Source organism: Cicer arietinum, chromosome 7 (genome assembly GCF_000331145.2).
Source record: "Cicer arietinum cultivar CDC Frontier isolate Library 1 chromosome 7, Cicar.CDCFrontier_v2.0, whole genome shotgun sequence".
NCBI classification, from domain to species: Eukaryota; Viridiplantae; Streptophyta; class Magnoliopsida; order Fabales; family Fabaceae; genus Cicer; species Cicer arietinum.
In genome coordinates this window covers 58,166,512-58,183,460 of record NC_021166.2, presented here as the reverse complement: position 1 = coordinate 58,183,460, position 16,949 = coordinate 58,166,512, and the positions used below count along the sequence as shown (strand labels likewise).

Sequence of the window (16,949 nt, the reverse complement as noted above, 5' to 3'; positions counted from 1 at the left end):
GGTAAAAGTTGACATGTTTTGCTAACTTTTGAGGAATAATAATAGCAACCTTAGAAAACACTTTCTTCTACAAGAAATAAGTAGATAGATTGACAGAACTTTAATCTTATAAAGACCCTACAAATTGAGATTCATATTTTAAAGAGATTGACCTCTCATAATATATTTTTTTATATACATGTAATATTAATATTATTTAAATGGTTTAATTGCAATTTTTGTTATTTTATTTTAGCTGAATCACGAAAATAATCCCTCAATTTTATTTCATCTCAGTTTTGGTCCCCAAACAGAATTTTGGTCCAAAACTTAATGAATCGTCATTGTTTTTAGCTTATTTAAGCCACATAATGCCTCAAGTTCAGTGGTGCAACAATTGTACTTGAAATCTATAATCATGTGGTGTGTTTTAAAAAAAATGACATTTTATCAAGTTTCTGACTAAAATTTTGTTTGAGAGACCAAAATTGAGAAGAAATAAAATGGGAGACTACTTTCGTAATTCAATTAAAATAAGAGAATCAAAACTGAAATTAATTCTATTTAAATTGAGTTTTATTTTACATCAATTGATCCAATAATATTATGTAAAACTCAATTGGTCCTACAAGTTAAAAAGTGCTTTGAATTTGACATTCATTAACGGAGCACACAATATCTTGTGTGTTTAGGCCTGATGATGGGTTTTACAATTGTCGAGGTTGAATTTGTTTGTGGTGGTTTAATCTTGTTATAATGAAATTTATGTATAGTATTCTATGTTATTAGCATAATTTATGTTTTGAATAAATTTGAACAAGCGGCAGCATAAATAAAAGTGATAATATGATAATGAAACGAATGAGATGAACCTGTTGCGGCCAATCACCCTCTTGTAGTTGGAAATTGATTATCAATTTTGCAGCAAGATGAAGAGGAGTAGAGTCTCTCTCCATCTGCACATAAAAATCAGCACTCTGTTTTTAAAATGGTTGGTAGTAAGAATAGTAACTATAATGAATAATCAATAATCAAACATACCTGACCAGCATGAATTAAACCCATAAGAGCCCATGATGTTTGTACAATATTTGATTGACTTCCTTCAAGAGGTACATATATCTGCATTATTTACATTCAATGACATATTATTGTGCAATATTTTTGGATTTTTAATTAGCAAGTAATAATAATTGAATGACAAACCTTTTTTGAACTAGAAAGATAGCTCTCACCCCACCCACCATCATTTCTTTGTGTTGTAAGCAAAAAATTGACACCCTTACGAATAGCAGCAGAATTGTAATAAGTGTTGCCAACAGCCACAAGAGCAGTGAGTGCGAACCAAGTACCATAAGTAAAGCAAATTCCCCAATTTCCATACCATGAACCATCATATGTTTGTTTATTTTCAATAAATTGAACCGCTTTTGCAATGAATTTATCTATCTCCTCTTTCCTATGCTCTGGATATAGCTTCTTAAACATAACCAAAGCTTGAACTGATGATGATGTGCACTCAATATATTCACCCTCAACTACAATTTCCTCAAGAAATTCTATCGGATTAAGTAGCTGCAAATTAATGTAACATTTTTAATAAGTGTATTTACTAATTGTTCATACATTAATATCCTTATATTATACTTACTTCCAACCATTTGAGAGCTTCTGATGGCTCCCAAGCGGGTAAACCACCCTTTTTACCCTACAACAATTAATTAAAATTAACATTAATTAATATCAATTATCAAACTACTCTATGTGCACCTCTATCTTGGGGGAAAAAATAGCATAAGTTCAAAAGAATTAAGACACAATCACAACACAAGAATATAACGTGGAAACTCCAAAACTGGAGAAAAAACCACACTCTTACAAAGCAAATATTTAAATTAAGTTAGATACAAGCTTAAAATGCTATTGCTGGTGCATTTGAAGACGAAGGACCAAAACCCAATATATAGCCTTGGCCTTCTCCTTATCCTCCCACACTAAAGGATGTGGGACTTGCAATCAACCCCAACACTCTTCATTTCTAGATGACCTTAAATTAAGCCAAAGGATTTTAGATTTTTATATTACTTGCCTGAAGAGACAATAAGATATTGACCGAATCGTATAACCTTTCGGGTTCCATCTTTTCCCCCACAATCTCTGAAGGCAACATTGATAGAAGGAGACAACACTGAAATACATGGAAATTTAATTAACAAATACTTGATTTTTTTATGTGATTAATAAAAGTAGAGAACATTGTTCTATGAAATTTGTTTACCTTTAATCCCTCTGCAGTACAATCAGAAACTTGCCATCCATGATCTCGATCAGAGAAGGTCCATGACCCTTTAGAAATATGACGATACATGCTCCTAAAATCTCCCAAAGGATTCTCCCTAACCTATAAATTCAACATTAGCACACAAATTGTCTAATGGTATAATTAACATTAACTTATCACTAAAATTAATCATACTTGAGAATTCTTAATGAATGCATGTCCTTTCGCAAGTATTGGACCAATATCCCCAATAAGGTTAGTAGCAAGCAAAGCTTGAATTATCAAACTAGCATCCCATGTTTGGCTACCAAAACTCTGCATTATATAAATATGTGCATTTATATATGGTATCATTGTAATAATAGTTATAAATATTCTTTGTACCAAAAATAGTAATCTATAGTAATTAATTAATTTGAATTAAAATTTATACATGTAAAGTCATTCCATCTTCTGACACCCATAAGTAATCTGGGATTCTTGCAAGATGCTTCTTGAAAGCATCTCCATTTGGATCTTCCACCCAACAAGCTAGCATGCACAAAACCTGAAAATAACTTTTTATTTCATTTGAATGGATTAATTCCATTTTACATAGGAATTTTTATTTCACTTTAATTGTTGCATATATATATAGCTAATTAAAATTTAATATTTTATTATTATGATAAGTACCTTTTCTACACAACCAATAGTTATGTATCGACTATTCTCATCTTCATAATGAATATGCTTCATTGCTATTTGGAGGGCTTTTTCTCTAACTAATTTGTTACAAGGCCAATGAGTCAAAAGTGGCTCCATTAATATGTATAAACTATCCCATATTAGATCTTGTATTAAAGGATGAGGATAATAAAGATCTTCCTGAAATGTATAAAATGAAATCACATGATAATAAAGAAAATATACTCACACATTGTGGCTAACTCAAGATTTTATATATATATATATACCTTACCTTTGCACATTGATGACGTACTTTTTGCCAATTAACTTTTTCATAAGATTGAGGAAGGAGTTCTTCTCTCAACTTTAAGATAAGTTGTGTGATCGAACCCACAAACCTTTTTCCATACAAGTAAGACATAGGCATGTATACCAATCGACAATAACTCAACATTCTAACTGTGTTAAGCAAAAAATGAGATATATTAATAATAAACTCTTAATTTAATAAATTTTTATATTCATTAGTAATAACTCATATGTTAGAGATCAAAGGATTGTGTAAACTCATCTTTACACAATCATCCAATCAAAATTTATATATATACTTGTCATGTTATATTAAAACTATTTTCCAATCAAAATTTATATATATACTTGTCATTCTAACTCATATGTTAAATAATTCAACCTGGATGTTTAAGAAGAAATGAAGGAAGCATCCAAAACTCAGGAGGCATTGGATTGCTCGCACCCCAATCGAATATACCAAGTATCTGTATTCGAAATTAATTTATAAATTAGCAACATAATTATAAGTATATTATTCTGTACATTAGTATTTAGACAAACACTTTTAATACCATGTCATATTTTTTTTTTTTAATTTTATATTAGATAAAACATTACCGAAAGCCAAAATTTTCCCCATGAAGGTACATGTGTGACACCACCATGATCATAAATCCATTGTCTTCCTCTAGCACAAGCATTTTCTCTACCACCATTAGGACCTTCTCCAAGAATTCGCATACATATGTAGTTTAGTACGGTGCAAAACATCACACTGTGACCCTCTATATGTAGTCCCCACCCTCCATCTTCATTCTTCAAATTCAAATGCAACATGCCCAACATTTAATATTAGTTTTTTTGCACGAATAAATTTGAACTTTTTCATGGTTGAGCGAAATAACCAAATAGCTAATTGAAATATACTCACGAATATACCTGGTGACAATATATGTAACGAAGAATCTCTTTTCGATACTCTTCTGATAACACCGAATCAAGATGTCCTGTTACGTATAAACAAAAGACCTGTAATGTTTTGAGTAATTAAATTAGAATATAATTTAATCTTAATCATTTGTGCATTAGCATGTGTAAATTAAAATTTATATATAGAAGAAAAAAATGATTTTATAACTATGCATTTGCATTTAATTCAATATTATAAGTCATATATTTTTTACATTTATACTGTTTGATCCTATAAGTAAATAGATGATAAGTTGTATCCAATCTAGTTTGAAAACTTTTATACCAAATTTATAATTTCATTAAATTATATATTATGAATGATGAAGAAATTTTGAGTAATTAGTACTAACTAAGGGAGGAATATAAAACAGAGGGCCTGTATTTATAGCAGGCCAATGGCCATCACTAGATTGCAATGCTGATAGGTGATGAACTGCCCTTCTCAATGTGCTTCTGACTTTTTCTTCTGTTATTTTTTCTCCATCTTTAATCTTCACATCTGCTATTGTTTGTTTGAAGTTATTTTCTCTCAAAATCTACATATGTAAGAAACCAATATGGAAAATAAAGGATATTAATTTTATGGATGACAAATATAGATTTATATATATATTAATTTGAAATCAAATATAAATAAAATTAGATCAAATTACAAATGTTAATTTTTGTTTATATTTTATTTCAAAAAAGTATAAGTTAATTTTATTTATATTTCATTTCACATGAATATTTATATAAGGTTAAAATGTGTCAAATTAACTGTTAATTATTTTGTGTAAAAAAACCTGTAAAATTATTTTGAAGATCACACATATCAATTAAAAATTTATATTATGCAATGAAATAGAAAGTTCATTTTTAAAAAATGTAAAAAATAAATAAATAAATTAAAGTAGCTTAATTAATTCAATTGAATTAATTTGATTATATTTTAGATTATCAAATAAAATAAATTAAAAATAATAACTTAATTAATTAATTTACTGAAATTAATTCTTTTTAGTCTCAATAAAAATTGTGAGACTTAATTTAGTCATTAAGAAAAATAAAGTTAATTTTTAGTTCTTGACAAAAATACAACGAGACAATTTAATTCTTATTCTTTACGTTTTGATTGTTTGACGAAGGAAAGAAAAAGAAAAGAAAAAAAAAGTGAAAAGAAAGAAAATGAATAGAAAGTAATAAGACTATTTAGTAGTTTGTTATAAAAAAAAATTAAGAAATGTTGATAGAAAAAAAATATGTGTATTTATGAAATGACATAAATGTCTTTAAGACAAAATTAGATATAATAAAAAAAAATAAGTATTTCATTACAGTCAATAAAACCTTATAATATATATATATATATATATATATATATATATATATATATATATCATAACAATCAAAAGAAAATGTTTCAATTTAATACTCTACAAATATTATATTTTTATAGTCTTTATATGTACTAGTTTTTTAGTTTTTATCGAAATCAAATACTTATTTTTATTCTTTTAATTACATTTAATTTTTGTTTTAGGATAAAACTACTAAATAATCAAACAACTTTTATTTATTTTATTTTATCTTATTTTCATTTTTTTTTTCCGGTCTTTCATTCATTATCTTAACAAAGTTTAAAGAAGTTTGGGACTAAGTTATCTTAGATTAACTTTCTTAGGGACTATAAGTTAACTTTATTTTTGTCAAGGACTAAATTGGATATCACGATTTCTCTTAGACTAAAATGAGTTTTTACTCATTAATTCATTAATTAAAATACCATAAAAATTTGACTTTTATAAAAGTCTTATTTAATAAAGAGGTATTCTAGTTGTTTAAAAAATAATCAACACTTCTTACACTTATAACTTCTATTTCTCTCAAACCAAATAATATCTTAAATCTACTTGATTTTTAACATTTTTCTTTTTTCTCACATATTTTTCTCTACTCAATTCTTTCGCATCCAATCACACTGGAAAATAATCAACACTTATATTTTTTTCAATTTCTCATAAACTACATAACACCTCAAATATACTTGATTTCTAACATTTTTCTCTTTTCTCACATCTTTCTCTCTATTCAATTATTTCACAACCAATCACATGTTGAAAATAATATGTCTAAATATCTTTAGACGATGGTGGTAAGGATGCGGTGCTCGAAGGTGGGTGGTTGATGGTTGAAGCAAGTGACTAATTGTTATTAGACATAGGTGGTTGGTGGTGATGGCAGTAATAGAAAGTGGATGATGCTCAAATCGAGATGATGATCTCAAAGATTGAAGTCGTTGATTTTTTTTCCTTTAAAGAGAAAAAACAGCGACTCCATCTTTGACCACTACCCCACTGGTAGATAAAGTATTATTAATATCTACTTTTTAAAAATATATTAATTTTAAAATAAAAATTATAATTATAATTTTTTTTTAACTTCAGAAAAAAAATTCAAAATTAAATAAAAAACAACTCAATCTCATTGTTGTCGAACATATTTTAATTTTACAATTAACTTTTAAAACTAAAAAAAAAAAATTATAATCACTAACATTAGTGTATAATGGTAATCAAATCGGAATTGTGAGACAATGGGGGCAGTTTGAGGATTTGCACTTTGGGAGGAATGTATGTTGGATATCTTTATTTAAGGCACTGCACAGACCATGATTTGGAGTGGATATTGATAGAGGGTGCACTTGTCAGAATAATTTATTTGCTTTTATTGTATCCCATGCTTCTACTGTTATAAATTCAAAATATTACTAAATTGATTCAATATGGTTGGGTATGTATGTGGTAAAAGGGGTGGTCCTATCAAAACTTATATTGATGTGTTGTAATAGTTAGTTATAGTTTGTCTTTTTATAATTAAAATATTATTAAATGGAGTACAAAAGATAAAGAATAATCCAAATAAAGGACCCTCATATTTTAAGGGTGTACATGGTAGTACTATACAAAGCTTCCTAGTTATTTTTGGTTTTTTTTTTTTGTTTTTATCTTTGATTGGTATATAACTAGCTAGTATTACAATTAAAAATGTTTACTTTCACACATCATAATTAAATGTATGATTTTTTTTTATTTCGTGTGAAAATCAAATACATTTATTAATCTATCTCTAATTATAGTAGTTATTTCTTCACAACATTAATAAATTAAATTAAGGTATTTTTTAATTACATTTGATTCTAATAAATGCATACATCTTCTTGTTTATAATTGAGTAAAAAAAGGAATATAACTGCATGTTTATTATTCGTGAGATTTTTTTTCTTTCTTCAAAATCATAATAAATTATCGTGATTTTATAAAAGTTACAAATTATTATTGTATAAAATACACTGACCAATTCTAGTGTGATTACAAACATAAACTAATTCTACTACAAACTGTTTAACGGACTAGTTCAATAATCGTGCATCATTTTCCTTTCATTTTAAAGTATTATGTACTGAAATATAAAAAAAAATTATAAAAAAAACAACTTAAATACTTATATTGACACCGTTGAATACAAAGGTTTTATATATTTAATTTTCAATAATTATGATTTGGTATAATTTTAAGGTATTTAATTAGTTGCAGTATTTAAAGTGATTTTAAGAAAAATCATTTAAAATTTAACTTAGTGGTTTTAAAAGTCCTAAAAGTGATAATAGTTGGTGTTATTTTAGTCTATCATTAATTATTAATTTCATAAAATTGAAACTTTTTTATTGTTATAAACTAGACCGGTCTAGTTTTTAGCATGGGGCCATAAAATTTTTCATATTACTAAACTCGATGTATGATTTTTCCTTTCATCTATCAATTAAGCATAATTTAATGTCCTCTTCAATCCCAAAAGGTGGAGAGAGCAAATATTTATGATGTCTAGTTAAATGACTAATAAAATAGATTATTTATATGTTTTTTTCACTACAAGATTATTTATATTAGCAGCTCATAATTTAAATTATAACACAAAAAATAGTATACATGTATAATAAAAGAGTAAATATTAGATCATTAGAGAGAATCACAAATAAGTCAAACCTTATAATTTCATATCTAAATTTTGAAGACATTATATATGAATAATTTCATTTATATAATTACCTGAAATCGACAAAGAAGGTCACCACATGCCTTAAACTTGAAACGGTTGTCGTAAAAATGTTGACGAGCATGTTCAACTTGAGCTATGTCTTGAGGAGTCCCAGCATTAGGATCAAACTCCCATGTTTGCCTCCCAACAAAGTTGTTAAGGCTGAATATGTTTGGGTCCTTTCCACCATCACCTATCTTTAGCCTCCACATTATATATCTTATATTAAATATATTTCTTTTACTCAAGTGATCAATTGCAACTTTCAACAAAGTTTTAGTAATATATATATTTTTGCTTGTAAGCTCAAGATATATATCACACAATCAGGAGTCTCAAGAAACAATTATTTTAAAGAAAGCAAAGTTGGCAATGCTCAACGGCTTCAATTATATATAGGGCAGTTAATGTATTTTTTTTTTTTAATTATGAAATGAAAAAACATACACCATTTGCCACCTTGAGTTGAGTCCAAACAAGAGAGATAAAATTTAGTCTAATAATGTCGACGTTGTATCAGTTGAATTAATTTTACGTATTATACATTTTTTTATAGAAGTGTAGAAGTGTATAACAATGTCTCTTATATTTTTTTAAATTGTTATATGTGTACATTTCAAATTTTTTTATTTCAATTTTTTCTTTATTTTTATCTTCTTATCTCGCTTCACTTACATATTATATCTATTAAATGGCTGCTTCATTATATTTCTCTCTCAAATTATAAAAAAGATGTTATTAATGTATACCCATAATGTTTTTGTTTTTTGTTTTACATAATGTGACTCATATACAGTGGTTACTTGAACTACATTTAATACATTTAATGCAAAGTCGGTCAATAAATAATACAACTGTATCTGTGTAAATTCGGTCTTCTAGTTATAAAAATTAAACATCTAAAATTTCGGATAATTTGGTAATTTATTAAAGTGCATTCCGATATTTTTAATTTTATGTTCTAAAAGTTTAAAAAATTAAATTTACTTTCAATTTTGAATTTAAAATTTTAGTTTTAAATTTTAATTTTGTGTTGAATTTTAATTGTTTATTTTATTTTAATTGAACTCATTTCATTTAAATTCAACAAATATACAAAATTCTCATACACATAAAAAAATATATAAATAATTATGCTAAAATTTTAATTATTTTAAAATAACTTAAATATTATAAAATAATAATTTATTTAATTATAATAATTTTAGCTATAGTTGTTAAAAGTGGTAGTTGTAAAAAGTGACTATTATAACGGTGATTAATTGTCAAAAGTAACTATAGAGGTCAAAATATATGGTTAAAGTGTGATCAACAAGATTGATGGACAATGGTGGGAGATAGTGGTCGGAGGTGGCAATGGTTATAGATTATGGTGGGTGGGTGATTGACGGTGATCGGAGGTGGGTGCTTGATGGTGATCGAGGGTGAGTAGTCAATGTTAGTGCACTACGCCAAAAATGACATTTTATAGCGCGTCTTTTATAACGCTTATTAGATACAAGCGTTGTTGTATGATATTTTAAAAATAACGGAGGATACAACAGCGCTTTTTTGACAAGCGCCGTAAAAAAAGTGTTGTAAAAGACTTTGATTTCACATAATTAAAGGACCTATTAGAGCGCTTTTTGGAAAAGCGCTGTAAAAAGGTTTTTAAAAAAAAATAAGGAGGTCTTTTACAGCGCTTTTGGACAAGCGTTTTAAAAAGTCTGTAAAAAAGCACTGTAATAGACTTTCAAAAAATAAAATAAGGAGGTCTTTTACAGCGCTCTTTAAAAAAGCGCTGTAATAGGCTTTTAAAAAATAAAATAAGGAGGTCTTTTATAGCGCTTTTTTAAAAAGCGCTGTAATAGGCTTTTAAAAGTAAAATAAGGAGGTCTTTTACAGCGCTCTTTAAAAAAAAGCGATGTAATAGGCTTTAAAAAAATAAAATAAGGAGGTATTTTACAGCGCTCTTTAAAAAAGCGCTGTAATAGGCTTTTAAAAAGTAAAATAAGGTCTTTTACAGCGCTTTTTAAAAAAAGCGCTGTAATAGGCTTTTAAAAGTAAAATAAGGAGGTCTTTTACAACGCTTTTTAAAAAAAGCGCTGTAATAGGCTTTTAAAAAATAAAATAAGGTCTTTTACAGCGCTTTTTAAAAAAAGCGCTGTAATAGGCTTTTAAAAGTAAAATAAGGAGGTCTTTTACAGCGCTTTTTAAAAAAAGCGCTGTAATAGGCTTTTAAAAAATAAAATATAACAGTAAATCGCTTCAGTTTCGTCTTTATTACATAAACTTCACTACACTTCAGTGTCCTTCTCCTCTTCATTATCCTTCTCATTGCGAACCCTAATGTCCCTATGAACCATATTGTTAACCATCTCCATTGCAAATCATCTCCATATTTGTTACTATCCCTACGAACATTATTACATACTCTTCTCAATGAGAACCCTACTCTGTCCTACGAACCGTTCGTATTTCTGCGCATTCTCGCTGTTTCTTCTTAAACGAAACCGTAACCCTATGAACTCTATGTATTTCTTCGCACTCTTCAGGTATTGTATTCATTTATTCATTTATTTCTTATATATATATATATATATATAATGTGTCTGTTAATGCTAATAATCACATTTATTTGATAGTGTTTTACAAGTTTTCCGAGCTCAAATGGGTGCTACAGTGTCGAAGCAAAAATCAAATAAATCACATGGATTCCAATAAAGGTTTGAAATGTATGGCTTTAAAATTTCATTAACAATCAATCTACAAATATTTATTGACTTATATGTTTTATTTTATAGTGCTTTCGTCAAACTAACAACATAGACTGTGGATACTGTATATTACGATTCATGAAGGAGATTGTTGTTATAATCCCAAAAAGAGATCTAATTGAAATAAAGGAATGGATATTACAGCGTTTTTTTTAAAAAGCGCCGTAAAACTAATACAACAAGCAGCGCGTTTTTAGAAGAGATTTACAGCGCTTTTTTTATTTTAAAGAGCGCTGTTGTATCTTTTTACAGCGCTGGATACTACAGTGCTTAATTTTTTGGAAAAGCGTTGTAAATGGCTTAAAAAAAGCGCTGTAAAATACCATTTTTCGCGTAGTGGTAGTGGTCGAAGGTGGCTGAAGCAAAGTGATTAGAGGGATGTGATTGGTGGTGGTCGGAGGTAGTAGTAGTGGTTAGGGGTTGTGGTTGGAGGTGGTAGTGGTGGTTAGGGGTTGATATCATTTTTAAATAAAAAAAATTTATTCATGTATAAAAATTATTTTTTGTTGTAATTATGTCCAAAATTTCTCTATTTTCTCAACACAAAAAATATTAACACATAAACAAATTAATATATTAACACATAAATAAAATATATAACAAATTTCTGTCATAGAAAGTATTGATATATTAATGACTAAACAAATGACATTATAACTTATATGGTACAAATACAATAACACCTGTCTCCGTATTCATTAATTAATATGTTAAAATATCTATTAATTTTGTCTGATAATGCCATTAAATTATTCATTTTATGTCCATCACATATTTTATCTGTAGTCACGAGTAAGATAATTTTTTTTTGTCATCTTTAAGTGACGAGTTTGTTTTAAATACTAAAACAATAATTAAAAAAATTATTTTAAAATTGAATAAAAATTCAATTCAACTTAATTTTACTTAAAAACAAATTTAATTTTAAAATTGACTTTCAAAAGTAAGTATCAAAATCACAACTACCCTAAACCAGTATGTATGTTATTTGATTTCAATTCGTTGTTTTATTATCTTATCAATAATCCTACTTTTATAGTATAAAAATGTTGAAAATCCTAGAAAGATAAAAACATAAAAATATTATTATTATTATTATTATTATTATTATTATTATTATTATTATTATTATTATTATTAAATCAATGAAGTTGGGTGGGAAAAGTATATTAACTAGGAAACCGAGAGAACTGCGTATAAAGGATTGAAGCTCAATATTCCACTATACATACTTAACCTATATCACCCTCATAAAACTCACATTCTTTTTTTACCAAAATGATGGAGTAACAAATAACAATAATGTAACCGAAGACTTATTTATTTATAAAAAGTATATTAATGTAGAGATTTAATTATTATTTTTTTAAGAATCTATTTAAAACCATTTAGAGATCTACAAATTAACTAAATCTATTAAGTTTTGTATTTTGTTTTAAATCACAGATTTATTAATATTTTCTCTAATTTAAACACATACATTAATTTTGAATTTTTTTAAATACATAAATAAATTTTATTATTAGAAATACAAGAAATTCTCAACAAGTGAAACATTATAATAAATATATTATTATAAAATAAAATATAAATAAAATATAATATTATAACAAATACTTTAAAATGTTAAGTTAAATATAAAAATAAAACTCAAACTCATTAATATTAACATATTAGTATACTTATAAAAGTTTACACCATTTTAATTATGGAAATTTTTGTAATAAAATAATAAAATATTTTTTAAAATAGAGTTTGAATATGGTTGTGGGGATATGTCCTTTTTATGTTGATAAATGATAGGTCCTTGATCACACTCAACACTATTCGATCCTCACCCTCCACATTTAACATTTAATCATTCAATTCAACTCCACGTGATTAGAAAAATTGTTGGTGTGTCGGTCCTAGTCTTACACACCTAACACTCATATAACCATTATTTCATCATTACTATTCTCTCTCTAGTCTCTACGTAACTGCTGTATTCGAACTATATCTATCAAATCAAATAAACTTCCAAGAAAGAAAATATCTTGTTAAAATAAACTTTGAATAACTTATAAATTCAATATTTTATTTATTGATAAAAATACAGGTATTTAATCTAATAAGTTGCAAGTTTGAAATAAATTATAAATTATTTTTAAATTTTCAATAAATTCTAAAAAATTTCTACTTTAAAATGGGATGTCATTACTCTAAATAATTTCCATAAAAAAATTCAAATAAATTATGAGTATTTTTTTATAAGAATAAATTATAAGTACATTGCATTTATATACTTTGATACAATATTTGCATTTCTAAATTGTCTTAAAAGCATATATATATATATATATATATAAATAGGGCCGTGTAGTGAACTTTAAAAGACTCAACAACCATGTGTAAATATCTTCTTGTTTTACTACTATGCAGAGAGAAGTTATTACCAAAACAAAGGGACAGGTAATTGATAAATTTGTCTTATAAAAACACTAACAAAATAAGAGTTTGAAGATAGTGTTTAATTTTGATATATTTAATATTATAGTTATCGCAACTCAAAAATCTAAAATTACTTTTCATTTTGTTCTTGATTGAAATTCACCATAAAAAAATAACAAAAGAGCTTAAAGAATTTTCAAAATGAAGATAAAAATCATAGAAAAATTAGGACTTATTTTAAATGAATATATTAACATTTAATAGAAAACTTGATTGTATAATCATTTGTTATTCATTCATATAAAATCAATTAATACAAAAGACGAACCGAATCTCTTTAATAAAGAGGAAGAGAATCACAGTCATATAGTTAAACTTTTTTGGGTTGCAATTTACAATCCACTCTTATTTTGGTGTAATCTTCTCACCCTTAATTTTATTATTAATAATAATAATATAGAGATGACATGATATCTTCCACTTTTTAGCAATATATGGTTAGCCGTTTTCCACAAAATTCAAATACAAATTATAAATCACAAACTATAAATTTATAAAATTGAATTAAATTTGTTATCCAATAAGTTTTGGATGAGACAAATTTAATTAGAATCTTGCCAACGGTGCAAATACAACGGTGCAAATAATATTGCCACATTCACAAATCACAATTCTATATATTTTCGTGTATATATTTTCGTTGTTGGATGTGTAGAGAAAAATACCCTAATTTAAATTTAAGATATATCAAAATTCACCAACAACTAACATCTTTTTTATTAGTAAAATAAGTGTTATCAAACATTTTATTTTTATTTTAATAAAATAATAAATTTTATCAAAATTAATTTATACTATTATTGATAATTATCATTTGTACTAGAATTTAAGGTGGTATTACCAAATATCTTTACTAATATATTGCAATGTCTATAAATCTTATTTGGCGCCAATATCTCCTTTAAAAAATAAAATAACACATGAATAACATTCACATTCTTAACTTAATTTTAGTTAACATTTTAGTTATTTATATTTTTTTCAATTTGATTCTTTATTTTAATTTTAAGTGACAATTTGATTTTTTATATTTTAAAATGTCAACATTATTATCCTTTTTTTTTTATAAAAATTCAAAAACTTCATCAAAATTTTCAAACAAAACCCATAAAATTAATTATTATTTTCAATAGAAAGCAAATTTCATCAAATTCATAACTTAAATATTTAAATAAACTTATATTTTTATTCTTTATTTGATGAATTTAATGATGTTGGAGATGAAAAAAACTTTTAATTATTTTAATCAAAATGGACTAAACCAAGTTGAGTCTGCACAATTAGTAATTATATAAAATAATTAGAAATTACATGTTATACGTCATATTTCAAAGCTTGATTTATATAAATATAAATTTAATAAAAATAAAATAAGAAACTATTTAACTACTAATTGACTTAATTTCATAGATGATAATTTTTTATTTTTAATACTTTAATCATAATAAATTGTTAATTACTAGTAACAGGTTGAATAAAAAATGCCACATTCACAAGACAAAATTCAAGTATATATATAAACAATTTCATTGATCCAACTATTGAATCATATTACATTAGCTTGATACTAGTTTATATAAGTTCTTTGAGAGTTTATATATTTATAGTTTTTCTTGTAAAAAACTTATAGATATGATACCCCGGTCTAATGTAAAGAAGAATTTAGAGTTCAATAAACAACAAAAGATTTATATTTATTTTTTTCAATTGACACTAGGAGCTTGAACACAAAACCTACAAAGTTGCTCATAAGAGAGTTCTTTTTTTTGTTTTTTTTTTTAATTTGGATATAGGCCCTTTTGAAATTTCATATTGGATTGGGCTTTGATATCCATTTTATAGATAATGGGCCAAATGGTTCAAAGAGTAAAGAAAGAAGTTTCTAGAAAACCCCCCTCAGAAAAAAATAAAAAGAAGAAAAACAGAGCTTAAACCCTTTCTCCAATTATAAAGCCCTATTTGCATCCTGTGCTTCAATTTTCCGATCTCACTTCACTGTTTCCTCTAACATTCATAATTTGTTGTTTCTGCAACTGCAATGTATCGATTAGCTTCTAAATTAGCCTCATCCCTTGCTTCTTCCACTTCAAAGAATAAGAATTTCGTAAGAAAATAAACTTATCTTGTTCCTATTTCATTTTCACTACTTTTTCAAACATGTTTTTTTTTTTTAACTGTAAAGATTTAACTTTTATTGAATTGGCATTGTTGGGTGTTTGCTTGTTATCTCAACTTTGTTTTTTTTGCTTTGATAGTGCAATTTTAAAAAAAAATTAATAAAAATGATGAATTTTGGGGCAGGTGCATAGTGGAGCATTGTTAAGAAGAAATTATGTGACGAAAGATATAAACTTTGGAGTTGGGGCTCGTGCTGCTATACTTCAGGGTGTTTCTGAGGTTGCTGATGCTGTTAAAGTTACCATGGGACCCAAGGTATTGTGTTTTTATTTTATTTTATTTTTGCTAAACTTTTACTACTACTTATTCATTTTCTATGTAAGTATGTATATTGTTGTAGTGGCTATATATGCTGCTTAGTATAGCTACTTCTTATGTTATGACCTATGAAGCAATGATACATATACCGTGGTAATAGTTTGAGAAAATAGAAGTGATTGAATCTATTTGCATCTGTAAGTGTTATACACCGAACACACCTTTTATATAATATCAGTTATGACCGTGTTCTGTTGTTGAACTCAGTTTATGTTTTTGTAATTATTTCTTTCGTGCTTGCTTGTTTGCAAGTTGCACCTTATGCGTTTGTCAAAGGATGTTAATATTGGTTGTATTTAAAATTGTTTATTTTGTTTAAAAGAGTCAATGGGATTTGGATTAGAAACGTTGACAGGAGTAATTGACAGGGTGACGTGATGAGGATTGAGGAGTAACTGTATTTCTTGTGTTTTGAATTGGTTGAGCTAGGGTCGCAATGTGATAATTGAGAAAAGCCACCGGAATCCTAGGGTCACGAAGGATGGCGTGACGGTTGCCAAAAGTATCAAATTTAAAGACAGAGCAAAAAATGTTGGTGCTGAGCTCATAAAGCAGGTGGCCAAGGCTACCAACACTACTGCAGGAGACGGTGAGTACTTTTCTTTCAACTTTTTGTTTTTTTACCTCGAAAGCATTCTATGAGTGTTTATTGAGAATTTGATTTTGTTTAATAGTGTTACTTTAGCACGAGTCCTACAAGAAGCTTCTTGGAAGCCAAAAACAATAATTTGTTCCAATCTCAGGGCAATTAATACAGACTTGTCTATAAAAGTAGTTATAGACTCATAGTCCTTCTGATTTGGTCCATTAAGTTCAAACAACATGTTTGCATAAGTGATCATAAGTTATATTGGCTCCCTCCCCTTCAAATTCCCTCGAAGTGGAGGGAGGGCAAAAATCACTTTTGGAGGGATTTTGCTCCCATCTCCTCTCTTTCC

At 26.8% G+C, this 16,949-nt stretch overlaps 2 protein-coding genes across 2 annotated transcripts in view; one reads left to right on the top strand and one right to left on the bottom strand.

The window, feature by feature from the left end:
• Window positions 1-8,650, bottom strand: part of LOC101509140 (mixed-amyrin synthase) — a 9,063-nt gene extending 413 nt beyond the window's left edge. Inside the window, exons 1-15 of the mRNA XM_004510322.4 lie at window positions 8,281-8,650; window positions 4,543-4,728; window positions 4,160-4,249; window positions 3,839-4,036; window positions 3,621-3,705; window positions 3,222-3,388; window positions 2,936-3,127; window positions 2,694-2,807; window positions 2,456-2,575; window positions 2,258-2,380; window positions 2,069-2,167; window positions 1,631-1,687; window positions 1,186-1,554; window positions 1,021-1,101; window positions 852-935 (exon numbers count right to left, since the gene is read on the bottom strand). Of these exons, the coding sequence (XP_004510379.1) occupies window positions 852-935; window positions 1,021-1,101; window positions 1,186-1,554; window positions 1,631-1,687; window positions 2,069-2,167; window positions 2,258-2,380; window positions 2,456-2,575; window positions 2,694-2,807; window positions 2,936-3,127; window positions 3,222-3,388; window positions 3,621-3,705; window positions 3,839-4,036; window positions 4,160-4,249; window positions 4,543-4,728; window positions 8,281-8,481 (2,166 nt within the window). The 5' untranslated portion in view covers window positions 8,482-8,650. The remainder of the gene's footprint in view (window positions 1-851; window positions 936-1,020; window positions 1,102-1,185; window positions 1,555-1,630; window positions 1,688-2,068; window positions 2,168-2,257; window positions 2,381-2,455; window positions 2,576-2,693; window positions 2,808-2,935; window positions 3,128-3,221; window positions 3,389-3,620; window positions 3,706-3,838; window positions 4,037-4,159; window positions 4,250-4,542; window positions 4,729-8,280) is intronic.
• Window positions 8,651-15,437: 6,787 nt separating this feature from the next.
• LOC101509467 (chaperonin CPN60-like 2, mitochondrial) overlaps window positions 15,438-16,949 on the top strand; it is a 5,749-nt gene continuing 4,237 nt past the window's right edge. The window contains exons 1-3 of the mRNA XM_004510323.4: window positions 15,438-15,619; window positions 15,817-15,948; window positions 16,441-16,600. Of these exons, the coding sequence (XP_004510380.1) occupies window positions 15,554-15,619; window positions 15,817-15,948; window positions 16,441-16,600 (358 nt within the window). The 5' untranslated portion in view covers window positions 15,438-15,553. The remainder of the gene's footprint in view (window positions 15,620-15,816; window positions 15,949-16,440; window positions 16,601-16,949) is intronic.